The sequence below is a fragment of the Bactrocera latifrons genome, unplaced genomic scaffold (assembly GCF_001853355.1).
Source record: "Bactrocera latifrons isolate USDA-ARS-PBARC rearing strain unplaced genomic scaffold, ASM185335v1 scaffold_91, whole genome shotgun sequence".
Classification (NCBI taxonomy): domain Eukaryota; kingdom Metazoa; phylum Arthropoda; class Insecta; order Diptera; family Tephritidae; genus Bactrocera; species Bactrocera latifrons.
The window spans coordinates 1,208,680-1,228,089 of NW_017537612.1; the positions used below are offsets into that span (position 1 = coordinate 1,208,680).

At 33.6% G+C, this 19,410-nt stretch overlaps 3 protein-coding genes across 3 annotated transcripts; all 3 read right to left on the reverse strand.

Moving 5' to 3' along the window:
* Nucleotides 1-4,514: 4,514 nt before the first annotated feature.
* On the reverse strand, nucleotides 4,515-5,040 carry LOC108977567 (cecropin-1-like). The gene is made up of 2 exons (XM_018947296.1): nucleotides 4,874-5,040; nucleotides 4,515-4,773 (listed from the first exon to the last, which is right to left on the reverse strand). The coding sequence occupies exons 1-2, from the start codon at nucleotides 4,970-4,972 to the stop codon at nucleotides 4,681-4,683; spliced, it is 192 nt and encodes a 63-aa protein (XP_018802841.1). The 5' UTR covers nucleotides 4,973-5,040; the 3' UTR covers nucleotides 4,515-4,680.
* A 2,484-nt stretch (nucleotides 5,041-7,524) lies between these two features.
* LOC108977568 (cecropin-1-like) lies at nucleotides 7,525-7,982 on the reverse strand. Its single transcript, XM_018947297.1, has 2 exons — nucleotides 7,832-7,982; nucleotides 7,525-7,731 (listed from the first exon to the last, which is right to left on the reverse strand). Exons 1-2 carry the CDS (start codon nucleotides 7,928-7,930, stop codon nucleotides 7,639-7,641), a joined length of 192 nt encoding a protein of 63 aa, XP_018802842.1. The 5' UTR covers nucleotides 7,931-7,982; the 3' UTR covers nucleotides 7,525-7,638.
* A 3,488-nt stretch (nucleotides 7,983-11,470) lies between these two features.
* On the reverse strand, nucleotides 11,471-11,970 carry LOC108977565 (cecropin-1). The gene is made up of 2 exons (XM_018947295.1): nucleotides 11,791-11,970; nucleotides 11,471-11,690 (listed from the first exon to the last, which is right to left on the reverse strand). The coding sequence occupies exons 1-2, from the start codon at nucleotides 11,887-11,889 to the stop codon at nucleotides 11,598-11,600; spliced, it is 192 nt and encodes a 63-aa protein (XP_018802840.1). The 5' UTR covers nucleotides 11,890-11,970; the 3' UTR covers nucleotides 11,471-11,597.
* Nucleotides 11,971-19,410: the final 7,440 nt, after the last annotated feature.

Here is a 19,410-nt window from a genome sequence, read left to right on the forward strand (position 1 = left end):
TTTTTTTCTTTTATTTTATTTTTTTTAACACAAACTTGTTAGAAATCTACGAATTTTTCCTTCATTTTGTTGATAATTCGCTAGACAGATGTTATTTTTATACTCGTTGCACGCGGACATCGGAAATACAATCAAGCGCCACTTTTCGTTATCAGCGCGTTATAGTGGATATCTTTCAATGGTACTCAACGCTTGCTGAAGTATATTCAAATCTAGGTATTCCAGTTCCGTATAAAATTTTGATTAATTGTTTTTGTTTTTGTTTTTTTTTTATGTATATCATGACTTCTAAGAAACCTCAAATTGATAACAACATTTCCCATTTTTATTTTATGATTTCGTTATACACTTACAACAAGTTACAGTCAATGGCATAGAACGTTCTCAGTTTCCATAGAATGTAATTGTGATTCTCTTCGAATTATTTGTTTTTATGTGCAGTGCGTAATTCTGAAATCAACAAAGGTAACGAAGTAAAACCTGACACAAACATACTAGCATAATTTGAAATCAAGCTCGATATCTTTTCCTAAGATCCATATATCGATTTTACTCGTTACCATTAAATCGTCCGACAATTTCAGAACATGCCAATAAGCTAAGTAGGTTGTGAGATGGAAAAGTCGAATACTCTAAAAGATTATAAACAAATGATTAACTCATCTGTAACCGGCCATTTGGTTAGCTCTCAGTTCAGATATCGATCAGAAAATTTGCTCCAATTCTCTGGCTATAACGAACGGTGTCATCGATCAAAATCAAGTCCTTGTATCGAAAACTTTTGTTCAGATTAGGCCACTATAGCAAATAACTGTCAAACAAACTGACTTTCTAAGTAAAAGTGGCTCACTGTGGAGCATATTCGTATTATAATCTGTAGCAGGGGATTTCATTTGTCACACCAGGTATTTCGTTGCGGTGAATCAAATTTGCTAACGTGTCGAATTTGTATACTCTTAAACAGCTCTATAGAAATTTTTAAAAATCTGAAACACTTGTGTTTAGTTGCTATTTCTAGAACAAATTACTTCCGTTATCCATCACGTTCGTAATTGTCGTGTTTCGTTTTAAAAACAAGCAATTATTTCGAGGTCACACATCCATCTTACAATGATTACTAAAATTGCGGTAATATGTGCTGTGTTCCTGCTTTTTGCGGCCGTGGAATGCCAACAGCACGATTTTTTTGGCGGTCTCTCTGGCTTGATGGACTTCGCTAAGAGTTCTGTTAGATATTTCCTAATACTACGTTCAAATACACCGAGTTGATATCAAGTGTGTTTTCATTTTCAGACTGATTTGCTGCAAAAGAAAACGGATTTAATTAACCAAGCGTCTCAAACTGCTCAGAGCTTTGACAAGTTGTGGAAAGGTTTTTATAATGATGCTAATTGAAACTAATAAAGTTGTATTCGTTGTGTACTTGTAAATGGTGTTTTTGAATGAAAATAAGAATAAATTCTTAAATGAATTGAAAGATTCGATTTAACAGCCTATATATTACATTAAAAATATAACCAACTATGAAATTGATTAGAAKACCCTTATAAACCGACAATGCTTTTTGAGCCGATCACAAATATGTTGAGGCGACTAATGCCAATATCTTCTGGTTTGTCGAATATATCACTGCCGAGATGTTTCAACCCCAGCTTGAAATAAAWAATAAAAAATATGTCTAAATCCCCCGAGTAAAGGTGTCTGACAGTGAGGTTTATGCTTTAAATTATCACAAATCCAAATCTCAAAATAAATGGCGGCTTCAAAAAAAGTCCTTTTTGAGAAAAAATTGTCTAATATTCGAAATATTGTCAAAATCCTATTACTTCGATCATTAACTGACAAATAGATGTGATATTCTAAGAAGGTCGTGTGAAAATTCTAAGTAGATTGTCCCATCCGATCCGAAGAAATTTTTCTCACCGACTCTGATAAAAGAGTTTCGACAGAACGCGTTTAAAAATTTTATAATGGATTAAAAAATGTTTACAAACGCGATCATCTCTTCGAAATAATTTCTCAGATCAACTTCGAATTTTCGGAGAATATTCCTAAATATATGTATATTCGATTTGCATATTAAATAATAAATCGATTTTTGTAGTTCACAAGAATAACCCCTTAAGTTAAAGATACAGAGAGGGGGACACCAATTTTCGATTTTTTTCATCTACGGCGGCTATATTTTCTTCACTTCGTGCTGGACGTGGTCTATTCGGTTGAATATTATCGATTCAAAGGCTATTGAAAAAATGACCTCTACTTGGATCACTTGTTGTTCAATAAGCAATATTGTTGAAGTTTTGCGTTATGTGTACTTGGTGCCTGAAAAACTTGCCTAGATGATCGAAATGTGTATCTCATTTTCCAACTCATTGGTCAATGACATTACAGGTTTCCCCTAATAGTCATTCCTCACATTTGTGGCCAATTACTTAATTTTCAAATACAAGAAGCAGCTTCTATTATTAATCATTGTTTTTGGGCGTAATTTTGAGTCATCGTTAGGTTCCCCAATCTTTGACAACAACAAATGAAACTCACCTATAAAGAAACACCTCGGTTATTTACACTGCGAGCTTCGCAAACAAAAAATCGCTTTAATCGTCATCCATCACACATATGTTCATACCTACGTTTATAGTAAATTTTGTGAGTAAAGGCACTGAAACAAAGAGCTCAATTAATTCAGCTCAGCTTCATTCATAAATGCGTTTATACTCACAAACATAATTGTATTCATTGAGAATGCCCTGTAGGGAAAATATTAACAAAGATAAATATTAAATAAAGTCAAGTTTTGATGTTTATTTAATTTTTTGAACTATTTGATTTCATATCCGATGTATATTCATAAAAAAAAATTATTTTTATAAATATTCTATTACTAAAATTTTATTTTATGACCAATATATTGGTTTAAATTAAAATTTAGTGTTTTTGTGCTCTCAAACTGTAGCTGGAATTATTCTTATAATTTTTTTAAGAAATTAATTTATAAAATTTGTTTGTCAAGTCATAATTTTCGCACATAACTAGTCAGTTTACCACATTTTGCAAGATCGATGGTAAAATTTTCCTGCAGGGGATTTTTGTGAATAATTAATCATAAATGGAGCTACAGACACACAAATTAATATATGTACATATTTGGTGAATGTCCGTGGTTTCGCTATTTCTTCTTAATCATTATCATAACTTTCGTTCGTTTCGTTTCTTGCTTTTTGTTATTTTTTACTGCATTTTATTCGCGAACTATTGGTGGAACGTCATTTAAACTGTATTTCTTGGTTTTATGTCATTCCTTTTTATACCAGTTACATTTTTTTTTATATCTGGTTTTTCAAAACGACAAATCTTTTGATCAAACGTCATTGTGGGAAACACTCCTTATTAACTTAAGAAAAAGTACATACAAAACTAGCTTCGGGCTGTAAAATTTGAATATTGACTGATTTGTTTAAATTAATTAAATTGAGCCCGAATAATTTTTTGAATAGGAAAGTCAAATTCGAGATAAGAGCGCTATAAAAGTTTTTTTTTTTATAAAACAAAAACAGTTTGGGATATCACTGAAATTCTTTATTCCTGGGAGTGTACATTCGATGCCTTTATATATAGAGTTCGATTTCTTTTGCGTGGCCACCACGGACACACCCGTATAAGTCCAGACGCTGATTCCAATTTTTTATGGCATAAATCGGTCGATACTGCTGTAATTTCACGTTCGATATTCATAGGAAGTTCAACGTCGCTAGCTTTTTGTCATAGACCATAGACTTGACGTACACGTTCACCAAACTTTGTTATCAATAAATCGATTTTGACATTCGCTGTGTGGCTTGTGCCGCCATCGTGTTGGAAACACATATTGCTACAGATGATTTTTCGATGAAAATCCGGATCATTTTCAAGTTGCTGCTAAGCCCAATTTACGAACCTACGACGATTCTGGTGGTCAATTCAATTCTTGTATCAATTTGATTTTGTAAGGATGAAGGCCAAGATCTTTTCGCAAAATTTGCAAAACGACGTTACATAGATCCCCAAAGCTTTAGAACGGCATGTGAGAGAGGGATTTGGGTCTTCCACAATTGATGCGCTAGCGGTAGAAATATTCTCAGCACTACGGGTACTTCTTTGTCTCACTGGCAAGGGAACATCTTGTAGTGATATTGGATTAAAATTTTTCTACTAGACGCTCAATTGTTGATCTTGCAGGATGATTATGACGACCATAAATTGGACAGAGCGTTCTTAAAGTTGAGAAACCCTGACTCCGAGTTTCGGTAGTAAATTTTAATAATTTCGACTCGGATCATATATCTTCCCATGATAAAATGGCAAACCTTACTGAAGAGAAATGCCCAAAGAACGGGAAAAGTATGGCATCGTTTGCTGTCCCTACAGCAACTATTTTGAATACAAAAGATATATTTATAACAACTACTAAACCAGGAAATATATAACAGAAGAATATAGGAAATTTTATTAACAAATGTAAAGAATCGATATGTTTTTATTTTATTTTTTTATATTTTTCAATATCGTATTTTAATAAAATACTTTTTCTATTTTACTCTTCATAAATCAGTCATAGAAATGTCTAAATAAATAATCTTAATTTAAATTAAGTTACAAAACATATAAATATATAGTTGGCGCAGAAAAATATTCAGCTTATCCTTTCAATGTTGCCGCAACATTGGCTGCCTGTTGGGCCACAGCGATGGTCTGTATTGAGGCATCTCGTGTATGTTGACCAACGCGCTCCTGAAATTTTACGGAAAAAATTGGAAATTTAAAAATATTTCATTCCTTAAGATATTGTAGAAAAATATATTTAAGTTTGAAGTAGTTCTTGTAGACTTACAATTTTCTTGCCAATCTTTTTCAACCATCCTGCATCGGTTTGACCAGCGAAGGCGGCAATGAAAACAGCCAGGAGAACGAAAATTTTGTTGAAATTCATTTTATTTAAGTGTTTAAATTTGTGTTTGACTGATTTTACACTTGCTGCTGCTTCCGTCTTTGTTGACACTCGAATTGTGTTTGTTGATCGATCATCAGCTCAAGCTCAGCTTTATAGTACGCCCGAAAAAAATACACAACAGCGGCAGCGGTGTTATCAGTATTTTGGCGGGGATTTCTTTCGATTTAACGCTTAATAAAGTAGCTTTGTTGTACTTATATGTATGTGTTTTTAATATCATATAAGCTTTGAATTATTCGCTTTTGAGTTAAAGCAAAAAATTTAAAATACATATCTACGTACTGGCAAATAAGATTGTACTCGTACATATCTCAGGAATTATAACTAATAAGGTCACAAATTTATATAAATAAATTATATATAATAAATATTTCTTTTTGCTATTAGTAATGTCATTGAACAATTATGGAATACCTCATACTTCAATTACTTTACTAAATTTACTACCACTCTATTGTCTAAGCGAAATTAGTAATTCTCTGTAATATTTATGTTAGGTAAATAATAAAAGAAGGAAGCTAGGGAAAAGAGGGATTGCTATTGCCAAATTTTAAAATAATATATTTTCTATACATATGAGCAAAAAATAGTGAAACTTTGATTTAACTTGTTTTCACGTGGTTTTTCAGTTTCGGCTCACCTTTGCCACTATATTCGGCCGATTGTTCTGTTTCAGGGTCGTAGCTAGATCTAACACTCATCGCCAGTAATAATACGTTTCATGACATCCTGGTAGTCGGAAAGCATTATTTCACAGACGTTACCGCGATACTGTTTTTCGAAAAAATTTACTGATTTTAGAACTAACTGTGATTTCACTTTTCTTTGGCCCAAATGGTCTTTCAAAATGGTTTTCACTAATCCTTCCAATATTAATTTATTCCATTCAAAAACACTTCCGTGCGAAACGTACAGAATCGGCATCAGAAATTTGATTCCGCACACAAACTTCAATGGCATTTCTTTGTTGAATAATTTCACTTACCGTAAACATCGCCGAAAAAACTTTGTTTGCTTTAGAAAGACAAACGTGTAGTAAACACTAATGATGAGATTGACGTGACAATTGACACAGATGTCACAGATAGTCTTACCAACTTTCCACAAAAAAAAAAAAATATATATATATATATATTTCGAAGAATGGGTTTTCGCTCGAAATTTAAATTAAAAATTCTTACTGTATTTTGCCCACATTTCTGATAGCGGTTTATCCGAAATTCTGTTAGGGCGTATTTCTTTATAAAATTTTAAGGTACCAATGAATAGTTGACTTGACTTTGATCGGTCGGGTTGTATGGCAGCTATATGCTATAGTCCTTCGATATCCGCGGTTCCGAAAAATGAGCAGATTTTTGCGGAGAAAAGAAAAATTTTCAGATCGATATCTCAAAAACTGTAAGGGTTAATTCGAAAATATACTGACTGACTGAAGAACAAATCATGTACAGCTGTTAATTTTTTATAGCGTCTTCGACGTTTCCTTCTAAGTGTACAAACTTCATGGGAAACTTAATATAATCTGTACAGAGTACAATCATATCCTATGCCCTATATACGGAATAAATAATACTTACTTTCATTAGTAAAGATTGACTTTTACCACATAAAAAGCTTTGCAGCTGTGCGTCGAGATATTATCTATTGAAACTAGTTTATGTAAGGTTAGGTAATCAATTTGATATTCGTGAAGTCACGAGTGATCTCACTTGGACAGCTAGGAACGCCGCATCGGTTGTGATGCCCAGAACTCCCAAGTATGGATTAAAAAGGACGTCGATTATCGACAAGGTGCCTTGAGTTTGCCCCAAATCTGTTGATGGAGCTGCCGAGGGCGGCTGTAAATGCCCGGATTTGTGAAAGAATAAAAATAATTATTTATACCATGATAGCGCCTCTTTTTGCTTTAGCATTAAGTTAACATTAATGAAACCGCAGCCACTGTATTCCTCAGATCTGTCCCACTATGATACCAAAATTGATGAGGCCCATGCAAGAAGACGCTACTCAACGATTGAGAAGATAAAAATTCATGAATAAATAAACACTTTCCTAAGAAACACATAATACGTGATACTTTTTGAATAAAACTCGTAAGACTAGTATAACGAAAAATAGTGTGGAACCAGACGGTTCTTTGAACTAAAAAATTAATATTAATAATAAGAAGTAAAAATATTCTCATAGTTTGCTTAAAACTATTACACATGAAGCATAGTCGCAAACAATTTCAGAAACGAGCATTGAACCGATAAAAATTCAATATGTTAGACTTCGGTTTGGGACGAAGTGTTTTTAGCCTTTTCCAAATTACAGTTAGTTAAGTCGACTAATACAATATTAATTCCAGCCAATTCATTCTAATGTGATGTTTCAACGGTCTGTCGAGCAGAAAGTAATAACTTTCTTAAAGGAAAAATTGCTCAAGCAATATATTGCCGCCAAAATAGGGATTGTCAGTATTCGAAAGGTTCTTTATATGCTTAAGGTAAATATTATATCGCATTTTTAAGTTTTTTTTAAACACTTGATTTCATTCTCAACTTTATTTGAGTATTTTGATCACAAAATTATCTAAATAAATAAATATTAATCTTAATTTAGGTACATAAATGTTTTTGTTGCTACTTTCAAAAATGTTGCGATTATCCTTTCACAGTTGCTGCAACATTGGCTGCCTGTTGCGCCACAGCGATGGTCTGGATTGTAGCATCTCGTGTATGTTGTCCCACGCGTTCCTGAAATTTTATTGAAAGATATTGAAATTAATAAATGATTCGGTGTTTAAGAACTAGTAGAGAAATATATTTCAGTTTAGATGAGTTCTTCGAGACTTACAATTTTCTTGCCAATCTTTTTCAACCATCCTGCCTCGCTTTGTGCAGCAAAGACGGCAATGAACACAGCCAGAAGAACGAAAATTTTGTTGAAGTTCATTTTGTTAGTTTGTGTTTATTTTACGGTTGTTGAGAAGTTCTCTACGCTTCGACGTTCGAATTATGTTTATGGATCATTAGCAAGCTTGTCGTTGTTTTTATAGCCGGCGTGAACACGTTGGAAATACAATTAAGTGTCAGCTTTCGTTATCAGCGCATTGTCGAGGATTTCCTGCTATGACACTCAGTGCTTGACAGAGGAGCTGAGTGTACGTGAATTTATGTACGAGTATATGTATATGAATGTGTGTATTTGCAGCATCATAGAAATTTTAATTATCAATCTCTGAGTGGGCAACTTAAAATAGTGAGCCAAATCTAAAAATAAAAAGCACTTTTGTATGCATTTATTTATTTATTAGGCTTTAGCAATTACCGGTGCTCTTTCTTATCAATTAAATTCTTGGATGTAGTCTGTGCAAAAATCGCCTTTTTAGCCAAGGCCGATTTTGCAATTGCGCTCGTTTCTAAACAATAATTTAAAAACGTTATCTCAAAGGGAGCTTCTTATGAGGTCTTAAATCTGCTTGGGAAATCTTAAATTTAAAAGGCAACCATTTATCTCACTCTCTGTAGGTATATTTCAAATATGAGAAGTATCTTGAGTTATTAATCACTCCGACCTTTTTTGGGAAATTCGGTTTCCTGACATATATGTAGTAACAATTAAAAAAATTCACTTGCAAATAAACAGTTTTTTACTCAGCAAATTTTGTAAAGAAATGAACGTAAATATATTTAGGTCTGTTTCATACATATAAATCTACATATTTTCTCATGAATAAACGCTTCCATAAAAAAATTTAACACATGACCCAACAGGAAATCATTTAAAAAAGTGATTTTAGAGACTATTGGCTAATTGCTAGAACGGAAAATGATAGTAATTATTTTCCCAACACRTATGATTTTTGCATTGGAAACCTCCGCCATTTACTAAAACTACAAAAATAGSTYTACGTGATGGAAAAGTTTTGAACTCAAATTCGAGATCAGAACACCTCCAATACCCAACAGACCTCTTAGCACAACAGTCGCACATTTYTCCTTAAAATTTGTTGACTAGTGTAATTTTGAAAACATAACRGTTTGAAAATAAATATTTTGTTGAACAAAAATGGTCAAGCTTCSAAATTTTATCAAGTAGCCTTGGTTTTGTTTATTTCGACAGACTGATGATTMAATTTTCCTACAGGGTAGTTGTGTAAATAATTAATTAAAAATTCCTATAAATACGCAGATGATTGAGTGTTTGTAGTTATGCTATTTCTTCCTTATAAGTATTGTATTTCTGAGTATTAGGTGACTCCTCATTATCCCAGTTTCATTACTTTTTGCTTTCTCTATTGGAAAGCGTTAAACCGTTTTTTTGTGTYAAACGATCAACTTTCTTTGCCGGAAATCCAAATTTCATATACATATGTACGTCATTTTTAAAATCACCGATTAAAGCATAAAAAGTAATAAAATATATTTATCTTCATCTTAAGCGGTCAGACTGTATGGCAGATAGGTGCTATACAAAGTTCTCGAATATGAAGGAGTTATTGGAATATTGTACCATTGCTTTAGATAATAATCCATGACRAATTTCATGGAAACAGCTTTTCAATAAAAATATGTTCCATACGGGAAGTTGAGTTTGATCGTTCTGTTTTCTTGGTCCGCTATCAACTGTTCCGACAAATAAACTGCTTTTTGGCGAGAAAAAGTCGTGTGTAAAATATCAGATCGATATTTCGAAAACTGAGGCATGAAACAAAGAATTTGTCTGAACTTTTGCATTTCTAACYGAATTTCGTGTGCGGAATCATTGCGAATGTTGAAAAAGCATACGATGATTCAGGAACACAAGCCTACGAGTGATACTAGCCTTCACAGGAGGTCGAGAGATCGTATGTATTCAACCTCGTTCTGGACGACCTTCGATCTCTTTAACTGATAAAAACATTATACAAGTGAAGGATATGGTGCTTGAAAACCGCCAGGTAAGTGTTAAAGAGATGGTAAGAGAGCTCGACATCTGTAGCGAGCCCGTTCCAATAATTTTGGTGGATATTTTGGGTATAAAACGCGTACTTGCTCGACTCGTCCCGATAAAGCTGAATTTTATTCAAAAAGATTGCGATTATGACCGAATTTAAAGATAAAAGCGCAATGAATACCATTGAGCAACCACCATATTCACCATATTTGGCTCCGTGTGAATTTTGTTACAAAAATTGTAATTGCCGGGGAACTCGTTTTCAGTCGATCGAAGAGATAAAATAAAATTCGCTGAAGGAGCCGAAGGCCATCCCAAAAGTGCTTATGAAAAATGTTTCGTGGACTGGAAAAATCGTTGGCATGAGTGTCTTATATCTAGAGGAATTACTTGGAAAATAATAATAGGTTGTCCAAAAGTCTTGCGGTATTTTTATTGAATTTTCAATTGTTCATACAATTTTTTTGTGCGGTGGAAATTGAAACTGTATCAGGTCCATAAACTGCACGAAATTTATTGGCGGCTTGAGATGCATTTTTGCCTTTATCGTAGTAGTACTGTAAAATATGCCGTATTTTCTCTTTATTTTGCTCCATGTTGGCGACGCTATAACTCACGCACGACTTAAAAGTAGTGACAATCAATCAAACACGCGTTAGCGCATGAAATGAGCTTTCAAAAAAGGTATAGCATGACCCAATGAGACGAATATAACTAGAACTACGCGCTCTCAGCGCCAACTAGCGAAAACACCGCAAGACTTTTTTTACAACCTAATATATTGACGAATAATTAAATATTTTGCCGGGTACTTTTTTGTCACACTGTACTATATATAGGCTAAAGTGACTCAGCTCGTCCTTCTGATTATTTACATATATATCCACTTATACCTTATAGTGAATTTGTTTCCTTCTGGGTGTTACAAACTTCCAGACAAAGTTTATATACTCTATCCTGGATATAAAAATGGCTTTCTACAGCTAAAATTCTTATTGGATTATGAATGAGAGTCTACAAGATTTTTGCTTGATCATTTTCTCACACTTCTACATCGATTTAGTAAAGTTTTGTCATCTCTTTTCATCTGATAATCTTCAAGTAGCTACAAAGTAATGTCTAAGCAGTGTAATATTATATTTGACCTGGTCTAAGGAAGGGATCTTAGTTGTCAACAAATCAATTTTCACTTCTTAGTTGATTCGGATGGAAGATGAGATGCTTTTTTTAACAGCTGTTTCCCAGAAAACTAGTTTTCGCACGTTAGCTCCCTTTTCGTAGACCAGGTCACATATAGTTCCTTTCAGCCCCACTTCCTAGTTTCATTATATTACTTTATTTAAACTTTATTTAAAACACCAAGATTTTGCAGAGAACGATTTGTTTTTATTATCATTCAGTGTTCATTGAAAACATACTGCTCAAAGAAAAGAGCGTGAATTTTTGTAGTAGTAGATGGTAGATATGTTGCGACGAAGGAACTTATTCTAATTGCCCGTGATACCATAACACAAACATACATTAATAAAATTAAAAAATATGTAGCTTTTTTGGGAAAATTATTTTTTATTCAAATAACTCTACTTTAATCTCCATAAATCGTTTACTATTTTCTAAATAAATAAATATTAAACTTAATTTGGGTACATAAATGCTTTTGTTGCAACTTGCGAACAAATTCAGTTTATCCTTTCACAGTTGCCGCAACATTGGCGGCCTGTTGAGCCACAGCAATGGTCTGAATGGTGGCATCTCGTGTGTGTTGACCAACGCGCTCCTGAAATTTTACGGAAAAAGTTCGAAATTCATAATTACTTCGTTCGTTAAGAGTTTTTAGAGAAATGTATTTCAGTTTGAAGTAGTTATTGGAGACTTACAATTTTCTTGCCAATCTTTTTCAACCATCCTGCCTCGGTTTGTCCGGCGAAGACGGCAATGAATACAGCCAGAAGAACGAAAATTTTGTTAAAATTCATTTTAGGTTAGGGTTTATTTTTAATTTTTTTTGTATGTTTGATTGATTTTTTAAGCTTGGTGTGCTTTTGCTTTATTCAACGTTTGAGTAGTGTTTAATGATCATTCGTCAGCTCGACGATGCTTTTATACTCGTAGCGCCGGCATCAGAAAACTAACCGAATGTCATCTTTCGTTATCAGCGCGTTTTTGGGGGATTTATTTCACTTAGTGCTGAACAGAAAAGCTTGGTATTGCTTTGTTGCTGTTTATGCAAGCTTGTTGCAATGTGTTTACCGCTTCATATAATTTTTAGAAGATCAATTTTTGGGTTAKTTTGGGCAACTAGAAATATCGTGGTAGTTATATGTAAATAGTAGTATTTATATAAAAAATTTCAAATTTTCATTTAGTGTAAAATTCATAAATAATTGCCCAAAAATATTAGACTGGTGTATGGTTTCTAAAATTATCGACTTCTACTACTTTAGTTTTAGTTTTAGTTTACATTAGGATTATATTAAATACATACATACATATAACTGATTTGAAATTTAGAAATCAGTCTCTTGTAGATGCATTTCTGTTTCAGAAATATAAAGTTATATACATATATTTTGGAAAATACCCATTTGATTAAGGGTGCATGTAGTCTAGAGCTGTCAAAAGAGATCTAAATTTATTCTGCAAGTAAGCATCAATGAATCGCATTTTTCTCTTTTAGGTTCGATTGAACCAGTATTCAAGTATATAAAACATTGGATATACATATATAGATGAAATATTGGCTACTGGGCCATTCCGAACATCGGCTGAGAACTGGTTCATCATGTAATTATGCTCCAGTGTTAAATGATTGTCACACACCGAAACAAAAATTCGGTTTTATKACGATTAAAGAGCACTCAAACACTCYTCAGTATTAACAATTCGCTGTTTTTGTTGGATTATGAACTTGCGCGGCAMCCACTTAGCACAGAGCTTTCGCTTCTTTWGGGCCTCATTGTCCYTGGTGCTCATTTCGCACWCTTTCCAACTTAGCAAATCTCTTTTCAATGGTGCAGAGCCCAAATTCAACAGTATTTTCCCTAAAAAAGCAATGCTTTATTAACACACGATCCATTTTTTTTTGTTTTTGTAAACTAATACAAGTTTCTTCACAAAAATCCTATATCTCATTAACTAATAGTTATAATCTAACTAATAGATGATAGTAGTAGCAGTAGTATATCTATTATAATATAATAATTCAACCTTGACAAAATTTTAAAACAACAGCCTTGAATTAAAATTTGTTAAATTGTTATATGAATTCAATAATTTTTATTTAAACAATTTTCGTGAATTAATGGATTTACTGCCGTAGTATTACATACAAAAATACTTATATCAATAGTTGTACCGACAGCCAGATCTCTATAAAAATACAATGCATTCTTGTGTAGAAATTATTTTTAGTCGTCAGTTTGCCCATGCGATTTCTTATCACTAAAAACGACTCCAGAACAGCATCTGTGCAAAAATCCCCTTTTCTTTAGACAACGCGCTCGTAAGCGTCGATCCCTTTTATGGCATAATGTATAAAAGCAACGAATTGACTGGAGGTCAATCATTCAACTCTCCATACTCGTTGTCTTTGCTTCATTCACGATGAATACAAAACTCGCGGTTATCTTTGCTGTCTTCTTGCTTATTGCGGCTGTGGGATTCACACAGGCCGATTGGTTGGACGATCTAAACGAAGGAACGGTAAGTTATTTGCTTAATGCACTCATAGCTTCTGGTATTATTTTGAAGTGTTTGGGTTTTCAGAATCAAGTAGTGAGTGCGGTAAACGAAAATGCGGGGAAGATCAATAAAATTGCTACAAGTATTGATGCTCTTGGAAAAATACTAAAAACTTTGGATCCAGATTCGAATGAGGAATAAATTTATTAAAGTTTAGTATTTTTAATTTTAAGTAAAGTTATTCGTTGGCTGTGTAATCTCTGTGAAATTWGTAAATTTTTGAAAATGTAAAATAATTTTTAACCTTAGTAAATATGTTTAATAGTTTTTATTGAGGTACAGGAAAAACACTTTATTGGAGTTTATAAAATAATGATTTACTTAAATAATTAATAAAATTTTAACATATACTRTATACACCTAATTCGAGTTGGTTTGATTTTGGGTCTATCACCTGTACATTTTCTAGAATCTTATTTATTCATTAAGGTACTTCATTTCAATAGAAGTTATTCAACAAAAACATCGCTATACAGAATGGGCAAAATATTCTGGAAATGTCTATGCGTAAGTTAGAGATGAGTTTTCTGGAATGATTTTTTCGTTAAAAATGTTCTCTCCAAATTGGAACTAGTTATCTTCAAAACTCTTCTTTTGAGAGTGAGAGGAATCGTTCTGAAAAACACCCTTTCCCACTATGTTGCCTTTCTACAAGAAACGCTGTAGCGATCGTAATAATTTGAATTCCGATTTGCAAATTTGAGAGAATGTTTATTACAGTGTATACTATCCAATAATGCAACAAAAAAAAAAAAACCCGATTTTTCGAAAAAAATTTCACTGGGAAGATTCCTTAAAGTTTTTCAGTATCATAATAATTTTCTGTTCCCTTACAGTTCCCTTTTGGGCGATTTAACAAAGATAATCATTCAGTCCTTATTGGAGTGGTTAGTAGTGAAGTAGTTATCTAAGATGGAGCATGTCATGTATTTAATATGCATTTTCAATTAGTTTGAACATGAGATCTTCAATACATTGCATTTTGTCTTCCTTGTTCGTGATTTTTTGGCCGAAGAAAGCACCAAAATAGCTTTGTCACTGGAATAAGTTATCTCTAGATTTTTTTCCCTTGAGTTTTGGTACAGATCAGATCATAAGCGAATATGAAAACTATAGATTAATGTTATATATTTCTTTTTAGAAATTGAAACTTTTTTGTGCATAATACCAATAATAATAATTATAACCTAATTTTTYCCTATTGTCATCTCTCAGCATTTTCACGTATCGTATGGTCAGTCTGAATTTCAGTTCAATCTGAAGCTCAGAGTATAAATTCTTATTTTCTTCTATGAACCCAGTGAACGAAAACATGCATAATGTCGTTTGACAGTGTTTCTCCCTCTAATCTAGTTTGAGATATCTTTTAATTACATCCGTACAACATATTAGCTTCTCTTAAAAAGTGTGACTTTTTGGTACTGTAAAAAATAGTAAAGTACTTTCATTGCATACCTTTCCAAACTCGGTTATTTCCTGTATCCAAAGCCAAAAAATACCAGCTCAAAGCATATGAAGAATCCCCGCTAAACAAAAAAAAAAAAAAAAAAATTATAGAAATAGCAGGCAGCATTCATATATTTCTTTGTTTCGTCTGAGCTGACTCACAGCAGTGTACACGCACAGGGAAATCACTTGATTGATCGTGTGCTTAGTGTTCTCTCGCGGGTAAAACTTAATGCGGGCCAATGATCAGAGCTTGACTACAGTAGGAAAGAAAACACGATCAAAGCGTGTTAACTTTTAAAAAGTTTGTAAAATATCGGAAGCAATTAAGCGCAATTTACACAAAATGAATTTTAGTGATATCTTGTTCATTCTTGCTATGTTTATGGTAATCTTCTTCTAACAGACTAAAACCGTTTGGCTCAGGAAGATTAGAAAAGGTTTAACTAATTGAATTCAATTTCTTTCCACTATAGCCACGCTTACAATGGATGAGTGTGAATTTTGATGTATGTATACAGTAAATTGAATGTCTTTTTGYCTTTGTTAATATGACTTTTGTCAATAAATTCCGTCACAATGTGTGATCCGATTCTTCTAAAAAATATCATATCTTATTAATTATATCTGAATAACTCAATTAGAATTCTATAGCCAGAAAGTTCACTAGCATATAATAGGTCAATTCTAAAGTGCCCGGTCTGACAAATAGATGACGGCACTAGAATTAAATCCRTATTATTTTTAGTTAGCTCTAACCTTCAAAAGGCGTGAATATAAATATGACAATTGTCGGATYATTAGTTTGTGAATTATATATTATTTTGAGTGAAGTAACCTTTGTTATTGTGAAAAATATGGATTAGAGGAATGTTGAACTTGGCTTACTGACAGTTTCCGGTAACTGACGCAGAAAAATCCACCATGAAGGATTGATATGTTAAGTTCGAACGTGGCGAAATAAAAACGGTGAACCCAGTGGTTCACGATTCCTCTTTACGAACGTATACAAAACAATTAACGAAGTCTTTCTGCTGAGAAAAATATTTCTATATCCAAGATGTTCAACATAGTTATGATTTAACGTCATTTTTGAGTTATCCACTTTGCGAGTCGTAGGGATTTTTCATTTTCGGAGAAAAACTACCGCTCATTAGGCAGAATTTGGTCGAAGCTACTCAACTCGAGAAAAGTTTATTCAAGGTAAGCATGCATACATTTTTTCATTACCGCAATTTTTGAGCACTCGAACTAATGAGTTATGACAAAACGAAGTCTTTCCTATGAAATTAAACGAGTTGTCATAAGAACAGCGCATTATGAGTGAGTCCTATAGTAATCTAAAACTCAATTCGTTCCAGTTTCAGCAAAAAAAAAAAGATGTCCTTAAAGCACGTACAGTTAACGCCCACTTGAGTAAAGAAATGGGACGAAACAAATGAAAGGTTAATACGACGCACGTTCGCTATATGCAAAGTGATAAGGTATAACCCCTCAATTGAAAATATGTAAGTGTATATGTCTGTATGTAATTTTAAAAATATATTATTAGTAACAATGTACCACGCGCCTCCTGGGAAATTGACAGGTTGTGTAAGAATTATGTTAAATTTCGACATTGACACACATACACATTTATGTATATATTAGGGTGGGTCAAAAAGGAATGTTTCTTTTTTTGGCTTGCTACTCTCAGTTATAGTTATAGATTCTTAAGACACCTCTACGAATATTTCTCCGCGTAAGTGAGCTCTTGATTGCAACGGAAGATAATGCACCCTAAAGTTTTTTATATTTTTGKTTTTTACTATCGGATATTATACTATATATCGGGTGATCCATGCCGAGGTTGCCGAGGTTCACTACTTATTTAAAGAAAAAATTCAGAAATTTAATTTTTAATGGGGAATGTTTTTTTTTTATCATTCGAAAGAACATTCTATGGCATTTATTTTCTGAAGATTATTGCTTTCGAATGTTGGCCGCCGCTACGTATCAAATGGTCCATCCGTTGAGTTAAATTTTCGACGACTCGTTCGAGCATTTCGAYTGGTAAGGCGTGATGTTTTGCTCCAAGGCAAGGATTTACATATTCCCACCGAAAAAAGACTAACGGTGTGATATCACTCGATCTTAGTGACCAATAGCCCGCCCCGAAATGTGAAATTCTCTCTTCATCGAAGAGTTTTCTCAATAAATTCATTGTACGATGTGATGTGTGGGAAGTGCCGCCGTCWTGTTGAAACTAATGTCGCCGAGATCACGAGCTTGAATTTCAGGCATCAAATGGTCRGTTATGATAGCGTCATAACGGTCGCTATACACTCATYGGCATCATTTTGGAAGAAATATGTACCGATACTTCCAACGGCCCTTAAGCCACACCAAGCCTTTGTTTCTRGATGAAATGGCAGCTCTTGAATCTCTTCACGTTGCTCTTCCTCTCAAAAACAGCAATTTCGCTTGTTTTCAAGGTCGAATGGCTTCAATCAAAAAACGGCTATTGAAAAGAGCACATCTACTTGGATCACCCGTTATAATCATATTCCGCTTCCAACTAATTGAAAAAATATATCGTTTCAAAGATTTCAATGGAAATTGAATGCTCTAAAAATGGGTTGCGAAGTAAAAAAACATATTTGYGTTTTTTACCCACCCTAATATATTTTTATACACTTATCGGCTTGTTACTGTCTTCATTATGGCTCACGGCTTTGTTTGTTCTACTCAATTCGCCTCATTTGGTTTAATTTTTGGTAGCATTTGTGAAAAATCGCGAGCAGATTGAACGAATTATTGACAGCTTAAAAGTAACTGGAAAGTGACGAGATGATTACAAATAACGGAATCAAATTTTAGGCATTCAAATGCAAGTATCTCATATACCTATATTCATATACATACATATATACAAAAGTAGGTAGAAATTTTTGATTTGTGGGTTACAACGAGTACTGTAGGGTGGTAACCAATGAGCGCCTTCGGTTATTACAAGAAGCGCTGCGTTAAGTAGASAGAGGATGAGTGAGCGTGAGTGTTTGTGTTTTGTCATGTGACAGCCACTCATTTGTGAAGGCGTGTATAAGCTGGATTAAATTGACAAAAAAGCGCATAATAGAAAGAAATTAATTTGAATAATAATCAGTTGGCTTCGAATTTGCGTCTGAAATGAGSAGCTGAATGGTTGATTACTAATTTCTACAACGAAATAAGACTTTTCATTTAAWTTGCAATGCTTTAAATCAGCATTGCTAGAATTTCCATATCCGCYGTAGATACCTTCATTTCCTTGGGCTTCATTCTATTTTATTCACACTTGGCATTTTTTCAATCATTCACAACGATTCTATATATTTTTGCGCATTCCACTTATTTTCATATGAATACCTTACCGGGGGTTATATGGTCGTAAACTGTGATTTTGTTGTAATGACACGCAGCACTTGAAAATATGTCACATTTTCCCGTTATTTCGTTAACAAATACATATGTACGTCTATTGACAAAACATCCAATAAGCAACTACGCAGATTCCTCGCTGCATACCACTCCAGCATTGTCTAAGTACTTGGCAATGTTTGTGCTGATGGGTGTTTTCTCGGGCTCCCCGCAGCGAAAGGATAACATGTCGCAGTAGGAGTTTAATAAATTCTGCTTAAAAGGTGTGAGTATTCTCGCGTTGTCCCACATAAGCGCTTTTTTATTTCATTTTCAACACCCAACCAAACATACATACATATGTACATGCGTGTGCCCCCATTATAAGCGCTGAAAATATAAGCACCGGCGCGCCGTGAAGCCTCAGTGAATTTTTATAGCCTCGGGCATTGCTGGAAAAATGATTGAAAACGCATGTTGCTTGAATAATGCATTTGAAATCTATTTGCTTGCTGTTTTTCGCTTTTATTAGTTTCGATAAGTGTTTGTAATTGTATTGATTTTCAACTTTGCACCCAATTCCCGYTAATGTGCCGCCGTTAACACTTTTATTGCGTTCGATGCGTGCGATATGATGGCACGTGTGCGGGGTGAAATCGAAAATTTGAATATAGTTTTGCATATTTTGGCATTAAAATTTTGTAAATATTCTTGAAAGTGAAAATTATATTATTTTGTTATTCTAAATATAACCGTTAGAGAAGGTAGTGAGTGCCTAGAGGAAATATTTAAGTTCTTATGTACGGATAAAGGAGAGTCTCCACTCAAAAAAATTATATGCTTTGGACTTTTGAAAAGTACCYGGAAATTGTAAGTAAAACGCAAAATATTTAATTGATCATCAATWTTGTCGCCTTCAAAGTAATCTTCAT